Source organism: Theropithecus gelada, chromosome 20, assembly GCF_003255815.1.
Source record: "Theropithecus gelada isolate Dixy chromosome 20, Tgel_1.0, whole genome shotgun sequence".
Taxonomy (NCBI): Eukaryota; Metazoa; Chordata; class Mammalia; order Primates; family Cercopithecidae; genus Theropithecus; species Theropithecus gelada.
The window spans coordinates 38,648,131-38,675,408 of NC_037688.1; the positions used below are offsets into that span (position 1 = coordinate 38,648,131).

At 42.3% G+C, this 27,278-nt stretch overlaps 2 protein-coding genes across 7 annotated transcripts in view; one reads left to right on the plus strand and one right to left on the minus strand.

Annotated features, from left to right (window-relative positions):
* Positions 1-17,579, minus strand: part of CMC2 (C-X9-C motif containing 2) — a 32,747-nt gene extending 15,168 nt beyond the window's left edge. The window contains exons 1-3 of one of the 3 annotated variants that reach the window (XM_025370799.1): positions 17,394-17,579; positions 11,888-11,974; positions 7,971-8,086 (exon numbers count right to left, since the gene is read on the minus strand). In XM_025370799.1, the coding sequence (XP_025226584.1) occupies positions 7,971-8,051 (81 nt within the window). In that variant the 5' untranslated portion in view covers positions 8,052-8,086; positions 11,888-11,974; positions 17,394-17,579. Of the gene's footprint in view, positions 1-7,970; positions 8,487-11,887; positions 11,975-17,393 lie in introns of those variants that run through there. The other 2 variants (XM_025370798.1, XM_025370800.1) reach the window with 2 other exon arrangements.
* Positions 17,157-27,278, plus strand: part of CENPN (centromere protein N) — a 29,376-nt gene continuing 19,254 nt past the window's right edge. For 2 of the 4 annotated variants that reach the window (XM_025370793.1, XM_025370795.1), the window contains exons 1-3: positions 17,157-17,930; positions 22,573-22,753; positions 24,798-24,843. In XM_025370793.1, coding sequence (XP_025226578.1) covers positions 22,583-22,753; positions 24,798-24,843 — 217 coding nt within the window. In that variant the 5' untranslated portion in view covers positions 17,157-17,930; positions 22,573-22,582. The remainder of the gene's footprint in view (positions 17,931-22,572; positions 22,754-24,797; positions 24,844-27,278) is intronic. The other 2 variants (XM_025370796.1, XM_025370797.1) reach the window with 2 other exon arrangements.

Here is a 27,278-nt window from a genome sequence, read left to right on the forward strand (position 1 = left end):
GCAGCAGCAAGATTTACTGCAAAGAGCAAAACAACAAAACTTCCACAGTACTGAAGAGGACCCTACCGGGTTGCGGCTAGCTGGCTCCGGCAGCCTGCTTTTATTCCCTTATCTGGCCCCACTCACATCCTGCTGATTGGCCCATTTTACAGAGAGCTGATTGGTTCATTTTACAGAAAGCTGATTGGTCTGTTTTACAGAGAGCTGATTCGAACGTTTTGACAGGGTGCTGACTAGTGCATTTATAATCCCTGAGCTAGACACAAGAGTGCTGACTGGTGCATTTACAATCCTCTAGCTAGACATAAAAGTTCTCCAAGTTCCCACTAGACTCAGGAACCCAGCTGGCTTTACCTCGTGGATCCCGCGCAGGGCTGCAGAAGCAGCTGCCCACCAGTCCCAAGCCGCGCCTGCACTCCTCAGCCCTTGGGCGGTCAATGGGACCAGGTACCATGGAGCAGGGGGTGGTGCCCATCAGGGAGGCTCATGAACCAGGGGGCGGTGCCCGTCAGGGAGGCTCGGGCTGCGCAGGAGCCCACCGCGGTGGGGGGGGGCGGGCGCGGACATGGCAGGCTGCAGGTCAAGAGCCCTGGGCCGGGCGCGGTGGCTCAAGCCTGTAATCCCAGCACTTTGGGAGGCCGAGGCGGGTGGATCACGAGGTCAGGAGATCGAGACCATCCTGGCTAACATGGTGAAACCCCGTCTCTACTAAAAATACAAAAAACTAGCCGGGCGTGGTGGCGGGCGCCTGTAGTCCCAGCTACTCGGAGGCTGAGGCGGGAGAATGGCGTGAACCTGGGAGGCGGAGCTTGCAGTGAGCCGAGATCGCGCCACTGCACTCCAGCCTGGGTGACACAGCGCGAGACTCCGTCTCAAAAAAAAAAAAAAAAGAGCCCTGTCCAGCGGGGAGGCAGCCGAGGCGCGGCCGTGCGGGGCCGCTGAGCCTGCCCACCCAGAACTCGCGATGGCCCGCGAGAGCCGCGCGCAGCCCCGGTTCCCACCCGCGCCTTTCGCTCCACACCTCCCCACAAGCCGAGGGAGCCGGCTCCAGCCTCAGGCAGCCCAGAGAGGGGCTCCCACAGTGCAGTGGTGGGCTGAAGGGCTCCTCAAGCGCCATCACAGTGGACGCCGAGGCCGAGGAGGCGCCGAGAGCGAGGACTGGTAGCATGTTGTCACCTCTCACCACCTCAACCTCAGCCTCCTAAGGAGGGACTACAGCCATGTGTCATCTAGTGACACAATTTTTTTAAATTTTTTGTAGAAACAGGGGGTCTCACTATGTTGCCCATGTAGGTCTTGAACTCCTGGGCTCAGGCAATCCTCCCACCTCAGACTCCTAAACTGCTGGGATTACAGAACCGAGCCAGCAAGCCTCGCTTTTTTTTTTTTTTTTTTTTTTTTTTTTTTTTTTTCTTTTTCTTTAACAGCTGCACTGTTTTTTAAAAAAGCCAACTGAAAGACTCTCAGGGGCCAAAGCTGGAACAATGTGAAAAACAGAACAAAGTATACTGGATTATAACCTAAGGTATAAAGTAAATATACATGAGTCCATACTGAGGTAAGTAAATAAATGGGGGAGAACAAGTAACTCTCTAGAACAGAATTCCAGAAGATTATGTAGACACTCCACCACCTTGGAGAAACAGGGTAACTTCCCAGTCCTTACCTGTAGGTTGCACACAGTGGCTTCCTTCCAAAGAGTTATGAAAAGGGAAGAAAAGAGTAACTTCAAAGTGGAAAAACCCAGCCACGCGCAGTGGCTCACGTCTGTAATACCAGCACTTTGGGAGGCTAAGACAGACAGATTGCTTGAGCTCAAGAGTTCAAGACCAACCTGGGCAACATGGCAAAAACCTGTCTCTACAAATATACAAATACAAAAAATTATTCAAGCATGGTGACATGCCCTGTAGTCCCAGCTACTCGGGAGGTTGAGATGAGAGGATCACCTAGGCCCAGGAGTCTGAAGCTGCGGTGAGCCAAAATGACACCACTGCGCTACAGCATGGAAGACACAATGGATCCTGTCTCCTAAAAAAAAATCGTAGAGAAACCTAACACATACCTCAGCCAGGTGATGAAAGTCAACATCAACAGTGATAAAGTATGTTGGAGTATGTAGCCTTGATGAAAATATAATTTACCTCTGTGGTCTTCTTCCAAAAACACATGATCCCAGTCCAACCATGAGGAAAACAAGACAAATTCAAACAGAGGAGCATTCTACCAAATACCTGACCATTATGCCTCAAACCTTTTCGGGTCATCAAAAAAAAAGAAAATGTCACAGATAACAGGAGCCTAAAGAGTCACAAGAACTAAGTGTAATATGCATCCTGGATGAAATCCTGTAACAGAGAAAAGACATTAGGTAAACACTAACCTGTAGCAATCTGAGTAAGCAAGGACTTTAAATAATCGATATTGGTTATTAACTGTAACAAACACCTTATCAATGTAAGATGTTAATAATAAGGGACACTAGATGTGAGGTATATGGGAACTCCCTGTACTGCATTCACAGTTTTTCTGTAAATCTAAAACTGTTCTAAAAAAATGAAGTCTATTTAAAAATAAAAATTACAAAACAGCTATATAGTGTTCCATTGTGTGGATGTACCATAGGTCGTTCAACTACTTTCTTGGGAAACGGTGTTCTGAACATTTTGCAACTGCAAACAACATTGCAGTAAGTAACTTTGTGCATACATTTTTTCATACTGTTAGAGTTATACTTTTAAGATAAATTCCTACAAGTGCCGGGTGCGGTGGCTCAAGCCTGTAATCCCAGCACTTTGGGAGGCCGAGACGGGCGGATCACAAGGTCAGGAGATCGAGACCATCCTGGCTGACACGGTGAAACCCCGTCTCTACTTTAAAAATAAAAAAAACTAGCCAGGCGAGGTGGCGGGCGCCTGTAGTCTCAGCTACTCGGGAGGCTGAGGCAGAAGAATGGCGTGAACCCGGGAGGTGGAGCTTGCAGTGAGCTGAGATCCCGCCACTGCACTCCAGCCCGGGCAACAGAGCGAGACTCCGCCTCAAAAAAAAAAAAAAAAATTCCTACAAGTGGGACTGATGGATTAAAAATCAAATATACTGCAGTTTTGCTACACGGCAGCAAATTTCTCTATAAAGATTATAACAATTTGCAGTCCCATCAGAAATGTATGAGGGTATACAGCCTTGTCAACAGAATTCCCTGTCACACTGTTTAATTTTGCCTCCCTGCAGACAAGGAATAGTATGTTCAGTATATGTAATTTGTATTTCTCTAATTATTGAGGTTGAACATCTTTTCATGTTTAAAGGCCATCTTTTCTCTTTTTGTAAATTATCTCTCATGCTTTTGCTCATTTTTCTGATTTTGGCCTCCTACTCCCTTTTTTTTTTTTTTTTTTTTTTTTTTTAGACAGGGTTTCCCTCTGTCACACAGGCTGATGTATTGTACTGCAGCCTCAAACAACTGTGTAAGTGATCCTACTGCCTCAACCTTCCAAGTAGCTAGGACTACAGGCATGTGCCATGCCCAGGCAATTTTATTTTTATTTTTTGTAGAGGCAGGGTCTTGCTATGTTGCCCAAGCTGGTCTGGAACTCCAGGCCTCAAACGATCCTTTATTAATATTTTACTTTATTGCCTCTGGAATTCAGGGTCCTTACTTAGGCACACTTTCCCCACATCTAGGTTATATAAGAATTTATCCAGGTTTTCTTAGTATTTGTATGGTTTCATTTTTGACATTTAGATGTCTGCCCTATTAGATGATGATGAAGTTGATTCATACGTATGGTATTTTAACTTTTTCCAAACAGCTATATAATTGTTCCCATGCTATTTACTTAAAAATCTATCTTCCAGACTTCTGCTTCTAGCCATGAAAGAATAAACTGAATATACAAAACAACTATTTTCAGATATTGGGACAACAGACTACAGGAGCGTGACACCTGAAAGAAAGAAACAAAACCAAGTGAACCCTATGTTCACCTAGTTTTCTATCTACAGACAATTTCCAAACCATGTAGCAGAGAAGAGAACTCAAGACGACAATGGTGGTTTCACCAAGCGGAGGAGGCAAACATCAGCGTTCGGGCAGGTTGGGGCAGCTGGAATTTGTGAGGTAGAGATAAGCAGCAAAAGAACTCCAGACATCTACATGGAGCTGCCTTGAGTCACTGACTGAGTATTCACTACATATGTGTTGGGTGAACTTTCACAATGCCACAACCACTACGAAGAACAATTACAGCAGCTACAAGCTGAAAAACGCAGAGCTCACACAGGGCTGGGAGTCAATGGAGTCCTTATAAGCCAAAGTAGAGATCTCATTGAACACTCAAGTCAATCAGCAAAGAATTCTATTTTAGTAATTAGGCTAAACTAACTCTAGAGTAAAGGCTATGCCAGTCATGCCCTAAAAATACGTAAAAACACGAACTGCCTGCTGATACAAAAGATAAAATCCAAGTCATTAACAATGTTCAGCCTCAAACAAAAACCAGTAAATATGTTGTTTGTAGAAATTGACAAGCTGATTCTAAAATTAATATGGAAATGAAAGTACCTAGAATAGCCAAAACAACTTTGAAAAAGAACAAAATTGGAGGATTTATACTATATGACTGAGACTCACTAAAGGCAACAGTAATTAAGACAGCATGGTACTGGTGTTAAGAATAGACATATAAATCAGTGAAACAGACTAGAGAGCCCAGAAATAGACCCACTCACATATGGTCAATTGATTTTTGACAAAGGGACCATGGTAAAACAGCAGGGATAGAACAGTCTCTTCAACATATGGTGTTGAGACAACTGGCTACCCACAGGCAAAGAAAATCAACTTCAACTCACACCTCATACCATACGCAAAAATTAACTTGAAATATCAGATAAGAATACACAAATATCAAAGGAAAAAAATGAAATTAACTTTAAATGAATCATAGACCTAAATGTAAAGCTAATACTATAGAACTAAAAGAAAACACAAGAGTATCTTTGTGACCACAGAATACACAAAGACACAAAAAGCACAAACCATGAAAGAAAAAAAAAAGACTTCATCAAATGTACAAGATACTCTTTGAAACACATCCCAAAGGAAGTAAAAAAAAGAAAAGCCACAGAGAAAATATTCACAATACACTTATCAAAGTACTTGTATGCCAAATGATAAAGAGAATGCTTATAGCTCAGTCGTATTTTAAAATATATGCAAAAAATTTTATATGAATGGCCAAACAAGCACATGAAAAGCACATTAAAATCATTAGTCATCAGGGAAATACAATTTAAAACCAAAAGGAGATACTACTACATATCCACACAATGGCTAAAGTTAAAAAGTTTATAATATTAAGTGCTGGTGATGGAGAGTGGCAAGAATGTAAAGTAGTACAAAATGGAAAACAGTTTGGTGGCCTTTTATGAAGGTAAATATACACTTACCACATGACCTAGTCATTCCATTCCTAGGTATTTACCCAAGAGAAATAAAAAGATGTCCACACAAAGCCTTGCACATGATGGCTGGGCACGGTGGCTCATGCCTATAATCCCAGCACTTTGGGGGGCCATGGCAGGTGGATCACCTGAGATCAGGAGTTTGAGACCAGCCTGACCACCATAATGAAACCCCATCTCTACTAAATATACAAAAATGAGCCAGGTATGGTGACACATGCCTGTAATCCCAGCTCCTCGGGAGGCTGAGGCAGCAGAATTGCTTGAACCCAGGAGGCAGAGGTTGTAGTGAGCCAAGATTGTGCCCCTGCACTACAGCCTGGGCGACAGAGCAAGGCTCTGTCTCAAAAATAAACAACTTGTGCATGAATGTTCATAGCAGCTTTATCCAAAACAGCACAGCTGCAAACTGTTTATTTGCCTAAATGTCCATCAATAGGTAAATAAACTGTGGCATATCCATAAAATGAAATACTACTCAGAAATAAAAATAAATGAACTAATGACATGTGCAACAGCATGTATGAACCTCAAAAACATATCATGGTTCAAAATATAGGAATATACAATATAGGCTGGGTGCAGTGGCTCAAGCCTGTAAACCCAGCACTTTGGGAGGCCAAGGCAGGAGGATCATCTGAGGTCAGAAGTTCGAGACCAGACTGCCCAACATGGTGAAACTTATCTCTCGAAAGATTAAAAAAAATTAGCCAGGTGTGGTGGCGCACACCTGTAATCCCAGCTACTAGGCAAGTTGAGGCAGGAGAAACACTTGGACCCGGGAGGCGGAGGTTGCAGTGACCCAAGATTGTACCACTGCCCTCCAGCTTGGGTGACAGAATGAAGCTCAATCTCAAAAAATAAAAAAGAATATACAATGCAGTGTACATTTCTAACAAATTCTAGAACTGCAAAATTCATCTGTATCAACAAAAAGTAATCAGTGGTTACCTGGGCAAGAGGTAAGGGTTGGGGACTCACTGCAAAGGGGCACAGGAAACTCTGATAGAAATGTTTTAGATCTTGACTGTGATGGTGGTTGCATGGGTGTCTGTATTTGACAAAACTCATCAAACTGTACACTTAAAATAGATGCATTTCCTTACATGTAAATTACACCTCAATAAAATTAATTTTTTTAAATCCATCTTTAGTTCCAGTGATTCAAGAAGAAATCCATTTGAAAGAAAAAAAAAAATGTTTAAATAGATTTCAATTTAAAATAGTCATGGATCAAAAAGCAACATACAAATATAAACATAAAACAAAGACTACTTAAAAGCAAGGATTGAAAAACTCTGGCCCTTAATTTGATTAACCTAGGAAATAAATATGAAGAGATAATATCCTTATTTATGTCCAGTATTACAAAAAGCACAACATACATCTAAAGGGCTGTACTGGCAAAATTCTCAATAACAAGACTGAAATGTCATTCCACAGAGTCTCCTTCTCTCCACTGTGCCCCTGTCGCCAGATCCCCTCTCCTTTTCTGTCTCTGACTGTAACTGACCATAAACAAATTGAAATATTCTACTTTAACACAAATAATTAGTTCTTGTTCTTTAAACAGTGAACATTGTATATAGTTTTTACTTTAAAAATCGAAACTTTATGTTTTACTTATGTAGTCTGGCTCATTTTGATCTATATGTATAGTGAAAATAGCCCAAAAAATATTGTCATCGACAACATTCTTTGAACCAGTAAAAATATCTGACTTCACATTTTATAAGTACTACTTACCACCTTACTTTTGGTCTATAAATTTTACTCATTTCAGTGATACTTACTATTATTATAATTTGATATATCTACAGTTTATAGATATCATGAGAAAAACTATGCATCATGCAAGGCTAAAGAAAAAACAAATGCTTCTTGTAACAACGGTGTCATATATCAAACATATAAGGAAAAGCTAAATATTCAACAGCTATAAAAATATCAGCTTGATTTAATGCATTCCAAATATGGATGGGCTCCTTTTCTATTTTGGTTTTAACCATGTAATTTTACTTCCACTCCACTAACAACTAAACACATCAGATTAAGCCAATCATAAATCTAGTTAATGTCTAATTATGTAACACATTTCTATTACCATTAAACAGAATGGTAGCCATCAAAGAGGAGATACTCTTAGAACAATTCCATTATAATCAGAAGAGTCAGCACTGAATATAATTGTTCTAGTGCCCTATAATTAGGAAAGAGAAAGCATTTTATTGTAAGAACATGGATTCCAACTGTTACATACCAGTTCAGACGTTACCTAACAAACTACAATGTTTGATTTTTACTAATCATAAAAGGAGGTAGTTTGTGTAAAAAAAAAAAAAAAAAAAAAAAAAAATTCACACATATCAACTGCTTATCTTGACTAAACTCAGACTCCTTACTAAGACATTATCATTTCCTTCTGTTAACAGAGATAACATTTTACATCAGTGTGTTATACCTAATTTCATTTTGGCTGTACAGTCGTTTTTCTGAACTCTTACATTTTTGTGACATTCCTTAAGCAAGTTAATCAAGACGTTGCATTCTTCAGTATGCAAGTGTGGAGATAAGTCAGGATGCATCTTTAGGAGATGATGATGGATCACAGCAGTGCAACCTGTGGATACAAGAGTGTCTTGAATATGCATAAATACATTTGTTATGCCACCTAAAAGCATCTTCAGTAAGAACCTTCAGTGACCTTTATCAGAAAAGTATGTTAACCATTAACCAGCTGTGTGACCTCAGGCAAATTATTAAACTTCAGCCAAAGCTTTCTAAATTCAATGATTTAACATATTCAGCAAGTTATCAGTAGTGTTTAGAGAACCTGCAGGTTCAGGAGAAAAGCAGGAAGCCTCAAGAGACGCAATCCCAGAAATAAGTGCTAAAGCAGAAATAGCTTGCTTATATTAATAAGCATGACTTCAAATATTTTTGCCACATTCCCGAAATTAACAATTCATTTTGTTCAGATTTGTTAAGAGAATTGGCTTATTATTTTAAAATGTATATTATTCTGAGGGTTAAGGGGTCATTAGTCTCATATTAGTGTGAATATAGATTGCTTTTTTCTTAATAGCTGGCTGAAAAAAAAACTAAACAATGAAATGACACCAGAAGTTGTAAAAAAAAAATTTCAAATTTAACAGATATAGCCATAAAACTAATTATTACACTGAAAACATGAAGCTGAAATCTCTGAACTTAAGCTTAACTGGTTCATTCACAAAGTGGAAAATTAGCAGCCAAGGTCAAAGAAAAAACATTATGGGCAGCTGTTCTTTTTTTTTTTTTGGTAGTCAGAGGTCTTGCTATGTTGCCCAGGCTGGTTCTAAACTCCTGTCCTCAAGTGATCCTCAGCCTCCCAAAGTGTTGGGATAGGCATAAGCTACCGCGCTCCACCTGGGCTTAACCTATTCTTTCTAACTCAGAAATGATTACCAAAAGAAAGAACCTACAAGTTGCTTTCATTTTTTAAAAGCTCCAAATAGAAAACAGGAACCAACTCACATCCATTAGGATGGCTAATGCTGAAAAAACCCAAAAAGTAACAAATGCTAAAGAAGATGTGGAGAAACTGATGTGGAGAAACTGAAATTCCTGTGCACTGTTGGTGGGCATGTAAACTGGGATAGTCAATGTGGAAACCAGTATAGCAGTTCCTCAAAAAATTAAAAATGAAGTTACCATAAGATCCAACAATTCCACTTCTGGCTATATGCTCAAAAGAATTAAATGCAGGATTTTGAAGAGATATTTGAACACCCATGTTCACAGCATATTACTCATAATAATTAAAACATGGAAGCAACCCAAGAGCCCAACAGACGAAGGGATCAGCACAATGTGGTATACACATACAATGGAATACTATTCAGCCTTAAAACGGAAGGAAATTCTGACATATGCTACAACATGGATGAACCGTGAGGACATTCTGAGTGAAATAAGCCAGTCAAAAAACATATATATAGGGTTCAACATATGCAAAATAAATGTGATTCACCACACAGAATTAAACACAAAAATCACGCGATTATCTCAATAGAGAAAAGCCTTTGATAAAATCCAACATCCCTTCATGATAAAAACCCTCAACAAACTAGGCACTGAAGAGTAAACCTCAAAATAGTAAGAGCCATCTATGACAAACCCACAGCCAAAATCATATGGAACAGGCAAAAGATGGAAGCATTTCCCTTGAGGACCGGAACAAGGGAACAGGATGCCCATTCTCACCACTCCTATTCAACACAGTACTGAAGTCCTAGCCAAGGCAATCAGCCAAGAGAAAAAAAGTGGCATCCAAATAAGAAAAGAAGTCAAACTGTCTCTCTTCACTGATGATATGATTCTATACCCAGAAAACCCTAAAGACTCTGCCAAATGACTTGAGTAGTTTCAGGATACAAGATCAACACAGAAAAATCAGTAGCATGTCTATACACTAATAACTTTCAACCTGAGAGCCAAATCAAGAAAGCAATCCCATTTTCAATTGCCACCAAAAAAATAAAATACCTAGGAATACATCTAACCAAGGAGGTTAAAGATTTCTACAGGAAGAACTACAAAACACTGCTGAAAGAAATCACAGATGACACAAACAAATGGAAAAACATTCCGTGCTCATGGATTGGGGGAATCAGTATCATTAAAATGGCCATATTGCCCAAAGCAATCTACAGATTCAACACTATTCCTATCAAACTACCAATGGCATTTTTTCAGAATCAGAAAAAGCTATCCTAAAATTCATATGGAACCAAAAAGGGGCTCAAATAGCCAAAAGAATCCTAGGCAAAAAGAACAAAAACCAAAGGTATGACATTACCCTACTTCAGACTATAAGGCTACAATAACCAAATCAGCATGCTTCTCCTACAAACACACACACATGGACCAATGGAACAGAACAGCCCAGAAATAAAGCCATACACCTTCTGATCTTTGACAAAGTCAATAAAAAGAAGCAATGGCAAAAGGACTTCTCATTCAATAAATGGTGCTGGGATAGTTGGCTAGCTATATGCAGAAGAATAAAAGTGCACCCCTACCTTTCATCGTATATAAAAATTAACTCTAGATAGATTAAAGATTTACATAGAATGCCTCAAACTACAAGAATCCTAGAAGAAAACACCATTCTGGACATTCGCCTTAGGAAAGAACTAGGACTAAGTACTCAAAAGCAGTTACAAGAAAAACTGAAACTTAATTAAAGATCTCAAAACAGCAAAAGAAACTATGAATAGAATAAACAGATAACCTACAGAATGGGAGAAAATATTCACAAACTATGCATCCAACAAAGGTCTAATATCCAGAATCTATAAGGAAATTAATTCAACAAGCAAAAAATAAATAATCCCATTAAAAAGAGGGCAAAAGGCCGGGCGCGGTGGCTCACATCTGTAATTCCAGCACTTTGGGAGGCCGAGGCAGGCAGATCACAAGGTCAGGAGTTCAAGACCAGCCTGGCCAATATGGTGAAACCCCATCTCTACTAAAGATACAAAAATTAGCGGGGCATGGTGGCAGGCACCTGTAGTCCCAGCTACTTGGGAGGCTGAGGCAGGAGAATGGCTTGAACCCAGGAGGCAGAGGTTTAAGTGAGCCAAGATGGTACCACTGCACTCCAGCCTAGGCGACAGAGTGAGACTCCATCTCAAAAAACAAAACAAATATAAAAAAAAAAGTGGGCAAAAGACATGAACAGCCTCTTCTCAAAAAGACATACAAGTGGCCAAAAAACATGAAAAAATGCTCAACATCACTAATCATCAGAGAAATGCAAATCAAAACCATAATGAGATACCACCTCACATCAGTCAGAATGGCTATTACTAACAGTCAAAAAAAACACACATGCTGGGGGAGGCTGTGAGAAAAGAGAATGCTTATACACTGTTGTGGGAATGTCATTTAGTTCACCCACTGTGGAAAGCAGTCTGGAGATTTCTCAAAGAATTTAAAACAGCTACTACTTGATCCAGCAATCCCATTACTGGGTATATAGCCAAAAGAAAATAACCATTCTACAAAAAGAGAAACATGCACTCATATGTTCTTTATAGTTCTATTCACAATAGCAAAGACATGGAACCAACCTAAGTGTCTATCAGCAGTGGACTGGATAAAGAAAATTTGATACATATACACCATGGAATACTAAACAGCCACAAAAAAGAATGAAGTTATGTCCTTTGCAGCAACATGGATGCAGTTGGAGGCCATTATCATAAGTGAATTAATGCAGCAATGGAAAGCCAAATATGGCATATTCTCACTTATAAGTGGGAGCTAAACACCGGATACTCACAAACATAAAGATGGCAACAAAAGACACTGGCGACTAATAGAGGGTGGAAGGAGGGTAAGGGCTGAAAAACTGTTAGGTACTATGCTCACTTACCTGCATGACGGAATCAACTGTACCCCAAACCTCAGCATCACCCAATGCACCCATGTAAGAAACGTGCACATTACTTACCCCCAAAATCTGAAATAAAAGTTTGAAACTATACATTTTTTAAAAGGCAAGTATTTTAACATTCCACTTATATGAGGCACCTAAAGTAGTCAAAATCAAAGAGACAGAAAGTGGAATGGTGGTTACCAGAGGGAGGTGGAAGGGCAGGAGGAGAAGAATGGGGAGTTACTGTTTAATGGGCAGAAAGTTTTACAAGATAAAAAATATTATGGAGATGGACAGTGGTGATGGTTGCACAACATTATTAATGTATTTGATACCATTGAACTGTGCATTTAAATGGTTAAGATGGTAAATTTTATGTTATCTGTATTTCACCATACAATAATTACCAAAAATACACCAAAATAATTACCAAAAATACCAAAAATACAATACACCAAAAAACTGTAATTTATGGTAGGTAAATTACACCTCAAGCTGTTAAAAAAAAAAACTGTGAGAAATTCAAACTGTCCATCCACCTCCCACTCAACAAAAACAAAAAATTGGCAGAACAAATAATTCCAAAGGATTACAGCATAGCTACTATTTCAATTGCAACTTATAAAAATGCAGTAGGTCCCTGTTCTATTCAGTAACTACTAAACACACACACACAGCTGAAGACCACAAATAAAGCCATTGCACCCAGCTAAGTATTTATTTGCAACCAAAAACATGCAGCCAAGTTCAAATTGTTTGCCTGCCACTGACCCCAAGATCCTTCCAATGACATCTATTTTTTGCCTTAGAAAAATTAAGTTTCATACAGTTCAGCAATTTAAGTCATCTAATATCATACCAATATTATGCACCTACATTTATGTGAAGTGTTAGTTACCTGGTTCCTGCTTTACTTTTTCCTAAAGAAAATACACTGGTATAGGCCAGGTGCGGTGGCTCACACCTGTAATCTCAGCACTTTGGGAGGCTGAGGCAGGTGGATCACCTGAGGTCAGGACTTCAAGACCAACCGGGCCAACATGCCGAAACCCCATCTCTACTAAAAATTTAAAAAATTAGCCCGGCATGGTGGCGGGCACCTGTAATCCCAGCTACTTGGGAGGCTGAGGCAGGAGAATCGCTTGAACCTGGGAGGCAAGGTTGCAGTGAGCCAAGATGGCACCACTGAACTCCAGCCTGGGTAACAGAGCAAGACTCCATCTCAAAAACAACAACAACAGAAAACAAGCGTTGGTTTAATCACTAGAAAATGTCTCTAACATTTTCTAAATGTATTTGACAAAATATTTTTGCACTTTTCTATCAACCGGCACTCAAATATGTGCCTTTACAATTCAGAAACAAGCTTATGATGTACCAAAACGACTTCTTTAATTGACAAATACCTGAGAAGACACTGACTAGTATTAATAGATGCAAAGATGTATATAAGCCTAAGTACATAAAATGGTATATATTTTCCTCCCTCTATAACAAGTTTACCTCAAATATGTATGCTATTGTCGATCTCGGTGGTGTACCAGTAAAACGTCTTCCCTTCTAATTCTCATTATTTAGTTTTACTTTTAATTGACAAATAATAATTGTATATATTTACGAGGCTCTTCTGCTTTCTTAGCTTAGATGACTATGTCAAAGAATAAAATGATTTAATTTCATTTCCTTTTCCTATTCTTGGTAAGAAAGTACTACTTAACCTAAAGCTCTGAACACTCACCTTATCCCTTATCCAACAGATTCCTTGCTTTCCCCGTCACTCTTTTCTTTCTTCTACCATATATTTTTAGCTGGATAGGCTCTTCCTCCCCCTGCCTTCTATATACCCGTCACCTATGCTCCCTTCCATCCACTTTGTGTCACTTGGCTTTACCTAAATGTTGGTGCATACACAGATGTACTGCTGTATTCTGGGGTGTAATACATAAGGTACAACTGTAAAACAATGGCAATGTTCTCTCAGAACACATGGAATTAAGTGCTGATGTCTTCCAGTACCCACCTTTAAAAGACTATTCCAGTAACACAATTTAACTCAAAATACATTTTACAAACTAAAGAAAAGCTAAATATGTATTTCATACTCTTATTCTTAAAATTTCTTCAAACTCATAAGAAGGCATCACTATTAGTTTAGAAAATAATTTGTTGAACATTTGCCACGTGCTAAGCACAAGTCTTATAATGCAACAACCCTACGAAACAGGTAGCCTTTTAAATTCAGATGAACCATGAGAAATCGTCTTTTTACAGGTCAAAATATGCACTGCCCATATTTTCATACAGAAACTAAGCCCCAGGTCACACAGCAGTTAGCTACAAAGTTACATACAACCCAACATAATCTCTAACCATGACAGATTTTTTAATCCATGTTCAAAATAGGAAAGACATGCCTTCACAGCAGTTTGTGAATGAAATAAATTCAAATGGAAAAAACTATTCCCAAAGAGCTTCTAACTGACTACAAGTTCAACAGGTAGTCATTCTAGGCCCAAGTTCCACAGCAGTCAACATAATATTATTTTGTAAGGGTGGAAATAGTGAGTCTGTCAAGACACACACAAAAAGAGAAGAGTATTCTATTTGTCATTAGTCAGCTACTCACAAGTTATGTCATTTTGGTTACTAATCTGAGACCTGAGTCTCTCTTCCATAAAATGGAATTTGCTCTTGACCTATATCTCAGTGACGGCATGGGTTTAAAATAACTTATGTGAAGCTGGAAGCAGTGGCTCACGCCTGTAATCTCAGAACTTTGGGAGGCCAAATCACTTGAGGTCAGGAGTTCGAGACCAGCCTGGCCAACATGGTGAAACCCAGTCTCCACTAAAAATACAAAAATTTGCTGGGTGTGGTGGTGGGGTCCTGTAATCCCAGCTACTTGAGAGGCTGAGGCAGGGGAATCGCTTGAGCCCTGAAGGCAGAGGTTGCAGTGAGCCGAGATGGCACCACCTTCATTCCAGCCTGGGCAACAGAGTGAGACTCCATCTCAAAAAATAATAATTACGAACATCAGCATGATGGAAACGAGAGTGAAAGGAACATAAGACCTCGTTCTTGGATGTTTCCAGTGAAATAGAGAGGGAGGGATAAATTCCATTCAAACTGTTATTATTTCAATAGAGTAATAATATTTAATTCCAGTGCAGACCCCATGCTAGGCTGCTCCTGGGTGTGACCCCAGGGGCTGCCTGGGGAGAAAGGCTTAACTACTCTGACTTCCACCAAAGAGTTTGTTAGTCTCATCTTTACACTGGCATTTGAGAAAACATCAAAAGGGTAAATTTGTCACGATTTCACCACCTCCCTCCTCAATCCAGCCCCATCCACTGTGTGTATGCACACAATACCAAAGAGTCCACTGAAATCCCTTAAAATTTTCAGCTGTCAAATGTACTTTGATAGCTAGCTAAGGGGCCCATCAGGGCAATTTTAACTTTTCCTGGGGAGTAAGCTGAGAGGGCAGAAGCGGTAGGGTACTCTTAGTGAAGATATAAAAAATTATAGCTTTATTTTACTCCTTCAACCTTAGTCTACCAAACTCTGAGGTACATATTTTCCTCAAGAGCAGTCTAAGACAGAGTTCAACCACCAGGTGGCACAATTTTAGAACTAGAGCGCTGTATTAACTCTAGTATAAAGAAAACGGGTAAGCATTCTAGTAACTCACTTCAGCAAATCTAAAATCACAAGGAAGAACCCTGTATTTTAATGCCAGTTGGCTTTTCTTCAGAAAGATTTTCCTACTGTGCGGCTGCCTAAGAAATTTACACTACAGTTGTAATTTCTAATGTTATTGCAAAACATGCAAAAAACAAGGCCAGAAAAGTCTGTTGTTCAGGGTCTGAAGAATCTGTTCTCCAGAAAAAAACTGTAAACACTCTGCTTTCTAAAATACATTTTTTTAGGCTGGGCGCGGTGGCTCACGCCTGTAATCCCAGCACTTTGGGAGGCCGAGGTGGGCAGATCACTTGAGGTCAGGACCAGCCGGGCCAACATGGGTGAATCCCCGTCTCCACTAAAAATACAAAAATTAGCTGGGCGTGGCCTGTAACCCTAGCTACTCGGGAGGCTGAGGCACGAGAATCACTTGAACCCGGGAGGTGGGGGTTGCAGTGAGCCGAGATCGCGCCACTGCACTCCAGCCTGGGCGACAGAGCAAGACGCCATCTCAAAATAAAATTTAAAAATATATATATATAAAAATAAATAACATTAAACATTTTTAAAGCCTACATTTCGGCCCTGGTATCAGTTAAATAATTATTTTTCAACTTTTCAAACTATGAGCCACACTGCAGCAGAGGTAGCAGACAGTCAGGGACTGCCTTCCCTGCCCACTTCCACTTATCACATCGACTTCTCACAGGACCAATTCTGAACTGATACCACCAAGAACGTGACTGGCGCTAGTACTGTAGACCCCATGCCAGGCTGCTTCTGAGACGGACCCCGGGGGCTGCCTGGGGAGAAGGGCTTAACTACTCTGACTTCCACCAAAGAGTTTCTCAGTGAATGCGACCTCGCAGCTTTCCCTGAATAAACATTACCAGGGCTTACAAGGTGCCGAGCACTCTGCCAAAATCATGTGAATTTCAGAGAAAAATACTCGTTCATACATCTCAAGGAACGCACAGGCTCGTGAGGGAGTATTCTTGCAAATGCACGTGGTAAATGCCCAATCCATGTTCGCTAAATGTCAGAAATTGACAACTAGTTCGGGCCTCAACGCAGCAAGAAAAGGATGAAAAAGAAACTCATTTTAAATCAACTAAACAAGTGCAAAAGGCATGCATATACAGGAGAGGAGATACGAAGGGCATCACAACACAATTCCTTTGCCATCGAAAACTTCCATGCCTTTAAGGTTTTCAATGAAGACCTCCAAAACTATTTAAGACTCTACATAAAACGCCTGATCTTTAAACCCAAGAAAAGAAAGGTGAGCGTATTACTTTCCTGGGGGGGGGGGGGGAAAGGCACTAAAGGGGAAAAAAGAGTAAAGTGTACTGACCGGCACAGGGCACTGCAGCTGAGACGTGCTTGAACGGCGTCCGTTTTCTACCTGCAAATTCTCAATTGCTAGATAAACAACAACACTTTATTGGGCGCTCATCGTGTCAAACCCTGTGTTGAGGGCTCCATTCCTCAAGGCCCATTTTACAGGCGAGGAAGCCCCGTCTCCGGGAGGGAAGGAGCGCGCCCAAGGTCACCAGCCAGTGAGTGGCGGGCGGATTCCAACCCCGAGCGACGCCCAAGGCCGCTCCCAGCCACCAGCGTGTTCCAGCTAGCGCCCAGCCATCTCACTCGCAGCCTCCCCAGCGCAGCAGCCCGGCTATGGGCCTGCGGCAGTCGGGTCTTCCGGGTCCCCATCTCCTGGGGCCGACCGGCGGCAGGAAGGGGCTCGGCGGGACGCGCTGTCAGGGGACCTGAGGAGGGACAACGGACAGCGCTCGGAACGTCCTGGACTCCCAAGACTCACCGGACTCGCGGCCACACCGGGAGAACTGAAGCGGCAGTCACCAACGGAGACGCCCGACCCGAAGGCCGGCTGCAGGGGAGCCGAGAGCTGAACCGCCTGCCAGACACCGAAGGCCAGTGACGCCCTCCACCGCTCCACGGCGGTCCGGGCTCCCCGCCCCCGCCGCCCGCGGGCCCCGAGGCGCATGCACCGCCTGGCCTGGACGGGCCCATTTCCGTCCGTCGTGGGGGGAGGCACAGTGAGTCCACTGAGGCACGACAGCGTCTAAGTCACAAGCCGAGCACACAAGCCAGACGCTATCGGAGCCTATGTGTAAATCCACTAGTGGTGCAAGGCTGTACACTTGTAAGAACAGCGGCGCGGGGGCTCGGCGACCTTCGCTTCAGTCGCTCCCCCGTGCAATCCCCTGTGCCCAAGACTGTTGCTTGCGCTCCGCTGGGCAGGGCTTGGAGGCGGCGGGAACTGCAATTGGTGGCTTTGAAGGCGCGGCGGGCGGGAACAGCTGCTGAAGAGGGAGGCTGAAGGAGATGAGGGCCGGTAAGAGAGCCCCGGGCGGCATTGGATCGGGCCCGGGAGGGTGTGGGGCCTTGAGCAAGCCAGATCCCAGGTCTCGGGGAGCGGCTTTTTCTTAATTGTCGCACGTTGTGAGGCTCAAGATTGGCGCTGGGTCTCGGGCTCGGGGCGGGGAACTACGGTTCGGGCCGAGGTGAGGGGGCGGTGACGCTGTGCCGGACGTGACGTCACCTCGCCCGCGGTGGGGCGGGTCGAGCCGTACGTAGGCACGCGACTGCGTCAGAGGCGGGCCGTGTGGTCATGTGACCAGGGGCTCTGCTCTCCGAGCCTGGGGTTGCTTCCTGGCCCAGAATTGGGGTTTTGCTTTTCTGTCACCTCGGCTTCCGTCGTTTTTCGTCCGTGTAGCTTCTTGCGTTGCTCCTCGGGCTGCCTGTTGGAGCTCTGCAGAGGTGTGTGGCTACGGGAACGTTACTTAAAATGGATCTTTTTGATCATGCGTTCCACAGACCTTGAGTATCTACTGTATGCCAGGCACTAAAGCGCTAGGAAGTACAAATAAACTTTAAAAATGGGGCCGGGCGCGGTAGTTTACGCCTGTAATCCCAGCACTTTGGGAGGCCGAGGCGGGTGGATCACGAGGTCAGGAGTTCGAGACCAACCTGGCCAACATGGTGAAACCCCCGTCTCTACTAGAAATAGAAAAATTAGCCGGACGTGGTATCAGGTGCCTGCAATCCCAGCTATTTGGGAGGCTGAGGCAGGAGAAGCGCGTGAACCCGGGAGGCGGAGGTTGCAGTGAGCTGAGATAGCGCCACTGCACTCCAGCCTGGGCGACACAGCGAGACTCTGTCTCAAAAACAACAAAAAAAGGAAAGTTTAAAAATGATCACAGGGGTAAACTTTTACTAAAGGGATTTCCATCTTAATTGGTGAGATTGAGTGCGCTCTACCAAATTTCTTTAGACTGGCGTTCTGCAAACTTTACCGGGAATTAATCATCTGACGTACTCTTTAAAAGATGCTAAATCTCAAGCCTTCCGTGCGCCCTTCCCTCAGTTTAATTTGATAGGGCCCAGGAATCAATTTTAACAGCCTCACCTCGCCTGTGTGTGTTTTGGTTTTTTTGGTGTTTTTTTTTTGTTTTTTTTTTTGAGACGAGTCTTGCTATGTCGCCCATGCTGGAGGGCAGTGGCGCGTTCTTGGCTCACTGCAACCTCTTCCTCCCGGATTCAAGCGGTTCTCCTGCCTCAGCCTCCCGAGTAGCTGGGACTACAGGTGTGCGTCACGACATCCGGCTGCTTTTTGTATTTCTAGTAGAGACGGAGTTTCACCATGTTGGCCTGGGTGGTCTCGAACGCCTGATCTCAAGTGATGCACGGTGCCGGGCGCGCTCCTGGCCCCTCGCCCGTGTTCTTAATGGGAGAGGTGTTGATTTGATGTTTCACTGACTGTTGAATCCCAGTTCGCCCAGGTTGTCTCCTCAGGCATTCATTCCACAAGTATTTATCAAGGACGCTGTAGACTGTTCTTGGCTATAGTGACGCCTTTCTGGTCTAGGAGTATAGCTGTGAATAAAAACATCGTCCTGTCCTGGAGCTCAATTTTAGAAACAAGAAAATTTAAAAAGATAATTTCAGATAGTTCCGTAAAGACAATTAGCAGTGGATGGCCTGGCGCAGTAGCTCACGCCTGTACTCCCAGCACTTTGGGAGGCCGAGGCGGGAGAATCACTTGAGATTGGGAGTTCAAGACCAGCCTGACCAACATGGTGAAACCCCATCTTTACTAAAAATAGAAAAATTAGTTGGGTGTCATGGTGCACACCTGTAATCCCAGATACTCAGGAGGCTGAGGCAGGAGAATCATTTGAACCTGCGAGGCAGAGGCTGCAGTGAGCAGAAATCACACCACTGCACTCCAGTGTGGGCGACCAAGCAAGACTGCATCTAAAAAAAAGGAAAAAAAAAAATTAGCAGTGGAGAGTGGGGAAGTAACTTTTGGTTGTGTGGTCAGGATAAGTCTGAGGAGAAACCATTTAAGCTAACACCTGAATGACAAGAAGTCACTGGAGAGAACATGTGCAGGAAGACCCTTCTAGGCAGTCGTAACTGCAGGCACAATGGTCCTTTTCCAAAGAGATTATTTAACTAAGAGACTAGTGTAGCTGGAGCTCAGAAAATCAAGGAGAGGGAAGCGGGGGCCTCATAACACGGGGCCTTGTAGACCATGGTGAAGGCTTTAGATGGTCCAGTAACTACACAAAGAAACAAATCCGACTCCTGTTTCATGATCCTGATTCTGTTCCTACGGCCTTAATTCAGTTATTTTTCTCTTTCTAAACGACTCCTAATCCTTCCTCTTTATCTTTGTTTTACTATCATTTTCAGTATATTTTTAAATACAGTTAACTATATTTCTTTTCAGAGGTAGACAAGGATAATTTTTCAGTTTTCAACAAATAAGTCACAGCCAGGACTCTTGTAGGAAGATACTTCTTTGTCCCTGGAATTCCCAAAGTTGTAAAGGAAACAGGTAAGACTACAGGCTTGTGTCTTAAACACAGACACCCAAGGTCTGTGTGTGCCTTCCTAGAAGATACACTGTTAAGGGACATTAAAGTATGCAGGTTGTACCCTGCATTGTTTAAAAATCATGTTTGCAGACCGTGCGTTGGCTCACACCTTAATCCCAGCACTTTGGGAGGCCGAGGCGGGCAGATCACTTGAGGTCAGGAGTTTGAGACCAGCCTGGGCAACATGGTGAAACCCTGTCTCTACTAAAGACACAAAAATGAGCCAGGTGTGGTGGTGCACGCCTGTAGTCCCAGCTACTTGGGAGGCTGAGGCAGGAGAATCACTTGAACCAGGCTGGGGAGGTTGCAGTGAGCTGAGGTCGCACCACTGCACTCCAGCCTGGGTGACACAGTGAGACTCTTATCTTGAATGAAAAAAATAAATAAATATCAATGTTTGTTTGCTTTTTTGTTCTGTATTTGAAGAGAGAGAGAGATGCTCACCGGTGTCCCCAAATAAAGTAGCAGAGGTGAGATCAGCTGTCAACATTGGCTCACAACTTCTGCCCAGAGGAAAATAATAAAAGAGCTCAGAATCTTCCTTCCTTATTCCTTCAGCCGCTAGGTCATTCCTCTGGAGATTATATCCCTTGCCTATTGATGAGGGAGCCACACTGGATTTGGGGCTCAGGACCTTATAGACAGTTGAGGAATCTCACCTTCAGGCATGGGCAGGAGAAGTGAGGGAGGAAAGAGCTCTTTGTTCACAGGCAGTGCATAAAAGGACTGAGAGATAGCAATCCACTGCACCGCTAGCTCTTAGCATGTCCTGTGGACTCACAGATCCAACTGCTTATTCAGTATCTCCTTTGGACTCTCATCTTTATCTTAATATTAACAGATTGAGAATAGATTTCCAGAATTCCTGAGCTTGCTTCTTTCCCTGTCGCAGTCTTGACCATCTCAGCTAATAGTAACTTTGTCTTTTAGTTCCCTGGTAAAAACCTTGGTTTCATCTTTGGTTCTTTTCTTGATCTAACACCCCACATGTAATCCATCTAGAAACCCCGTGAGTTCCCTCTTAAAAGTGTATCCAGAATCTGACCTCTTCCCCTGCCTCACTAACCTCCAACCTCTGCCCTCGCCTCCCTACAGTGTGTTCTCAGTACAGTAGCCAGATTGATCCTCGCAGAAAAGCTAAACAAGAGCATGTCCTGGCTGTGCTCAGCACCTTGCAGAGTGAAAAAAGCAGTGATCCCTGCAGTAGCTTTCAGGGCCCTCCATGATCACTGACCTCACCTCCTTCTCTATGCCTCCTTCCTGTCTCTGCTGTGCCCTCACTGGAGGCCACCCTTCCCTGTTCCTTGAAGGCCCCAAGCAGGCTTTTGCCTCCGGACTGTTGCACATGCAGTTCCTTCTGCCTGGAAAGCTCTTCACCACATGACTCCTTCTCCTGCAAGGATTACCCCAAAGTCATAGTCTCTATGAGGCCTACTCTCTCCAGCACTCCCACCCTCAACTCAGCCTGCCAAAATTATTCCATTTTCTTCAGCACTCCTCACTTTTAACAGAGTTTGTGATTCCTCTGTTGTTTCTCTCTCCCCACTAGAATGGATGCACCATACTGGAACAGATGTTTGTCTTTTTGGCCAAAGACATATCTATCCCCAGTGCCTAGAAAAGTGCCTGGCATGCACAGGTCCTCAGTAAGGGGTTACATGAATCAGTGAATGAATGAAAGATTTATGTATCATCGCCATCAAAACATCAAAATACTCTAGCCAGAAAAGGAGAGAGCGCACTAATTTTTAAACTCTAAAACATTTAAATATACATTAAGGAGAAAATAATTAAATGCTTATGCTAAAACACTGCAGAATAGCTGAAAAAGTGTAAACATTTAGGTGTTTGACCTACAAATCAAAATCCCAGCTAAATATGCTGATGGCCAGGCACGGTGGCTCATGCCTGTAATCTCAGCACTTTGGCAGGTTGAGGTGGGTGGATTGCTTAAGCCTAAGAGTTCAAGCCAACCTGGGCAATGTAGTGAGACCCTGTCTCTATTTTTCATACGTGTGTGTGTATGTGTAAATAAAAACAGACAAGTATTGTATTTGGTTAATACTTTGTTGTGCTGTTTTTGTTTTGTAAAAGCGCCAAAGAGATGGATGAGACTGTTGCTGAGTTCATCAAGAGGACCATCTTGAAAATCCCCCTGAATGAACTGACAACAATCCTGAAGGCCTGGGATTTTTTGTCTGAAAATCAACTGCAGACTGTAAATTTCCGGCAGAGAAAGGAATCTGTAGTTCAGCACTTGATCCATCTGTGTGAGGTAACAGTGTTAGAAATGATGAGTCTTGAACAGAGTGATACCCCTTTGGGTTTTTCTTTCTTCTATTCCTTACCCCAAAAGAGATGTAAGGTAGCTGCTAAACTATTAGTGAAGTGATGAGGTCTATATATAGCTGCAGTGGGAAAAAACCTAATTTTTAATTGACCTTTTCATCTTAAAAGAATGCTTACAAATCAATAAGATGGAAAAAGTAAGTATCATAGGAGAAGAAAAAACAGTACAAATTAAAATAACAAGCAGTGGTTTTTGCAGTATTTTTTTAAACCTATCAAATTATCAAGGATGAAAAGACAACAACACCCAAATGTATTGGCAGAGTTGTAAGGAAAGAGACTCTGTCTTTCATGTGTGTTTATCGACTTAATTGTTTATTGTTTTAAAATGTTTTAGTTGCAAATATAGTTCAAATAATTTTCTTATTCCAATATACCCATCCCCCCTTCACTTCTATTTATTTATTTGTTTGTTTATTTTTGAGACAGTCTTACTCTGTCATCCAGGCCAGAGTGCAATGGCACAATCTCAGCTTACTGCAACCTCTGCCTCCCAGGTTCTAGCGATTCTAGTGCCTCAGCCTCCTGAGTAGCTGGGACTACAGGCACGCACCACCACACTGGCTAATTTTTGTATTTTCAGTAGAGACGAGGTTTTGCCATCTTGGTCAGGTTGGTGTCGAACTCCTGACCTCAGGTGATCCGCTCACCTTGGCCTTCCAAAGTGCTGGGATTACAGGTGTGAGCCACCATGCCTGGCCTCCTTCACTTTTAAATAAATATACTTTTTGACCTAGCAATTCTACTTACAGAAGTTTATGATGAGAAAATAATAAAAAATGAGGTATGTATAAATATTATAATTGATAAATATTTAGTTATATAAATCAAGATGCATTGTAGCATTGTTTTAAAAACAAAACACGTTCACATAAAGATGTGTGTACTAATGTTCACAGCAACATTATTCATAAAAGCCACAAACTGGAAACAACCCAAATGTCCATCAGCAGGTAAACAGATGAACAGATTGTGATGTATCCATACAGTGGATATACTCAGCAATAAAAAGGAATGAAGTATTCATAGATGCTAACATATGGATGGATATGAAAATAATTGTGCTGAGTAAAAGCCAGACCAAAAAATGAGTACATACTTATGTTAACATTCATAAAAACCTCTAGAAAATGTAAACAAATCTGTAATGACAGAAAGCAGATCAGCGTTTGCCTTAGGACTAAGGCTTGGGAGGTAGAGACATGGGAACCAAGAAGAGTGGAAGGAAGTGGGCGGTGATAAGAAAGGGACACAAGATTGGACTCAGTGGCTCCTGCCTGGAATCCCAGCACTTTGGAAGGCCAAGGCAGGCAGATCATTTGGGGTTAGGAGACCAGCTGGCCAACATGGAGAAACCCCTTCTCTACTAAAGATACAAAAATTAGCTGGGCATGGTGGCACACGCCTGTAGTCCCAACTCCTCAGGAGGCTGAGGCAGGAGCATCACTTGAACCTGGGAGACAAAGGTTGCAGTGAGCTAAGAGTGCACCTTTGTACTCCTGCCTGGGCAATAGAGCAAGACTCTGTCTCAAAAAAAAAAAAGAGACACGAGAAAATTTGGGAGGCAGTGCTGGTGGATATTGTCACTGCCTTGATTGTGGTAATGGTTTTGTGTGTATATTCGTAAGTCAAAATGTATCAAATTGTATACTTTAAATATATTTAAAATATATATTTAAACAGTTTAATGGATGATAATTATACTTCAATAAAGTTAATTTTGTAAAAATCAAGAAGTTAACAGTGATGAATGAGGAATAAATTGTGAGAGAAGGTTGTGAATGCCTGGACTAAGACATGAATCAGTCAGAATGTCCATTGGTTAACAGGAGAACAGATTGGAGACAGTTTGTCAGTAAAGTATTGAGAACGTACAAATAGTCTGTTCTAACCAATCCTAAAATGTGTTTTAAATGGGATAGAACCAAATCTATCACCACGGTTACTAAATAATTTGTTTTCTCTTTTAGGAAAAGCGTGCAAGTCTCAATGACGCTGCCCTGTTAGACATCATTTGTAAGTTTTAGTGATTGGCATTTACACTTAACTGATCAGTTTCATCAGAGGCAATTTTGTCGCCCAGGCTGGAGTGCTTTAACGTCATCTCAGCTCACCGTGACCTCTGCCTCCTGGATTCAAGTAATCCTCCAACCTCAGCCTCCCAAGTAGCTGGGGCTATAGGAGTGCACCACTATGTATGGCTAATTTTTTGTATTTTTTGCCACGAGGTTTTGCCATGTTGCCCAGGCTGGTCTCCAGCTCCTGGGCTCAAGTGTTCCTCCTTCCTCAGCCTCCCAAAGTGCTGGGATTATAGGGGTGAACCGCTGTACTTGTCCCAGAAGCAATTTTGTATGTAAGGCCTCAGATTCTAGAGTCGAGGAGACCTTGTTTCAGATCCCAGTATGTCACTCAACCATACGTTGTTTGACAAGTTGCATCACCTTTCTGAGCCTCAGACTTCAAGCAGAGATAATAGTACAGTATTTACTTCACAAGATTCTTGTTAGGATTAAATGAGGTAGAGCCAGAGAAGCTGTTAGCATGGTAACTAGCATAAAGTAAATGTTAGGCTTTGTATTACTCAGGTTGCCAACTTACAACAGCTCAACTTAAAATTTTTCAACCAGTATGAAAGCAGCAGACATTCAACAGAAACCATACTTTGAGTTCCCATATGACCATTCTTTTCTCACTTTCATACAGTATTTAGTAAATTACATGAAGTATGCAACAGTTTATGATAGAAGACTTGGATGATTTTGCTCAACTGTAGGCTATAAGTGCTCTGAGCACACATAAAGTAGGCTAGGCTAAGCTAAGATATAAAGGTTAGGTGAATTATTTTCACCTCAAGGTGGATTTATCAGGCATAGCCCCATCATAAGTCAAGAAGAATCTGTACTATTACTATAGGATTTGAAAATAACTTTCTGAAAATTTGTTCCTATTACAGTATAGCTTCTCACCTCTCCTCCCTTCCATTTCATTGATTTTTGTTTAGCTTGCCTGTCTGTACTTTTTCAAGATGTCTGTTTTTTTAATCAGAAGGCAGCATAATGTAGGGGCTGAGAACACAGGCCCTGGGGCCAGATTTCTTGGGTTCATTTCATGGCTCCATTACTGCCTCCCTGTGAGCCCTGTAGGAAGGTGGTTAACATCTCTGTGGCATACCAACATCTCTGGTATTATCATTTGACCCATCTGTATAATAGTGATAATATCACACAAGGTTATGGTGAGAATTAAATAAGAGTACAAGTTAAATACTTAGAGCCTGGTATTAACTAACTGCAATCATTATGTATTAGCTGTTTTCTATAAGTGTAACAGAAATTATCTTTAGTAATACTTTGCTCCAACTCATGGCATGCTCCAATTCATGCTATTGCTGAATTTAGAGCATCTGCCTCTGATTTAGTTTATCTCATTTTCAGTGGTTGGATTCTCTCAGGCATAAAAAGTGGATCCACACCATTCCCATTTCTCATACATTCATTCAAAAATTCATTAAGCACCTGGCTAGACACAGTGGCTCACACCAGCACTTTAGGAGACCAAGGCAGGTGGATCACCTGAGGTCAGAACTTGGAGACCAGCCTGGCCACTATGGTGAAACCCCATCTCTACTAAAAATACAAAAGATTAGCCGGGCATGGTGGCAGGTGCCTGTAATCTGCTACTCGGGAGGCTGAGGCAGGAGAATCGCTTGAACCCAGGAGACAAGAGGTTGCAGTGAGCCAAGATCGCACCACTGCACTCCAGCCTGGCGACACCAGGAGACTCTGTCTCAAAAAAAAAAAAAAAAAAGAAAAAGAAAAGAAAACCTGGTCTGAGGTCCAGAGACACAGACAGGTCAGGGCAGAGAGAGTTTTAAGCCAGAAGGATGAAGGGATATGGTTGAACTTGCTAACTTCCTAGATCATTTCTACTCCAAGATACTCCAAGTGTGTAACTTCTGAAAGGTGTTTTCTGTCATATACTTAGTCATTCATTCATTCATCAAACATATACGGAAGCCTGTTGTGGTGTGGGACACCTGGGAGGCTGAGGCAGGAGGATCACTTGAGCTACAAATTCAAGTCTAGCCCAGTTAACATAGTGAGACCCTGTCTCTTAGAAAAACAAAACAAATACTGAGTGCTTGCTTTATGCCACACAATTTAGACCCGGGACTACAACAGTGAACAGGTCCCTCATTTCCATCAGAGTCTAATTGGCAAGACAGGCAGTGTACAAATGAACATCTAAATAAATAATGTGGCCGGGCACAGTGGCTCATGCCTGTAATCCCAGCACTTTGGGAGGCCGAGGCGGGTGGATCACCTGAGGTCAGGAGTTTGAGACCAGCCTGGTCAACATGGTGAAACCCCATCTGTACTAAAAATACAAAAAATTAGCCGGGTGTTGTGGCAGGCGTGTGTCATCCCAGCTACTCGGGAGGCTGAAGCAGG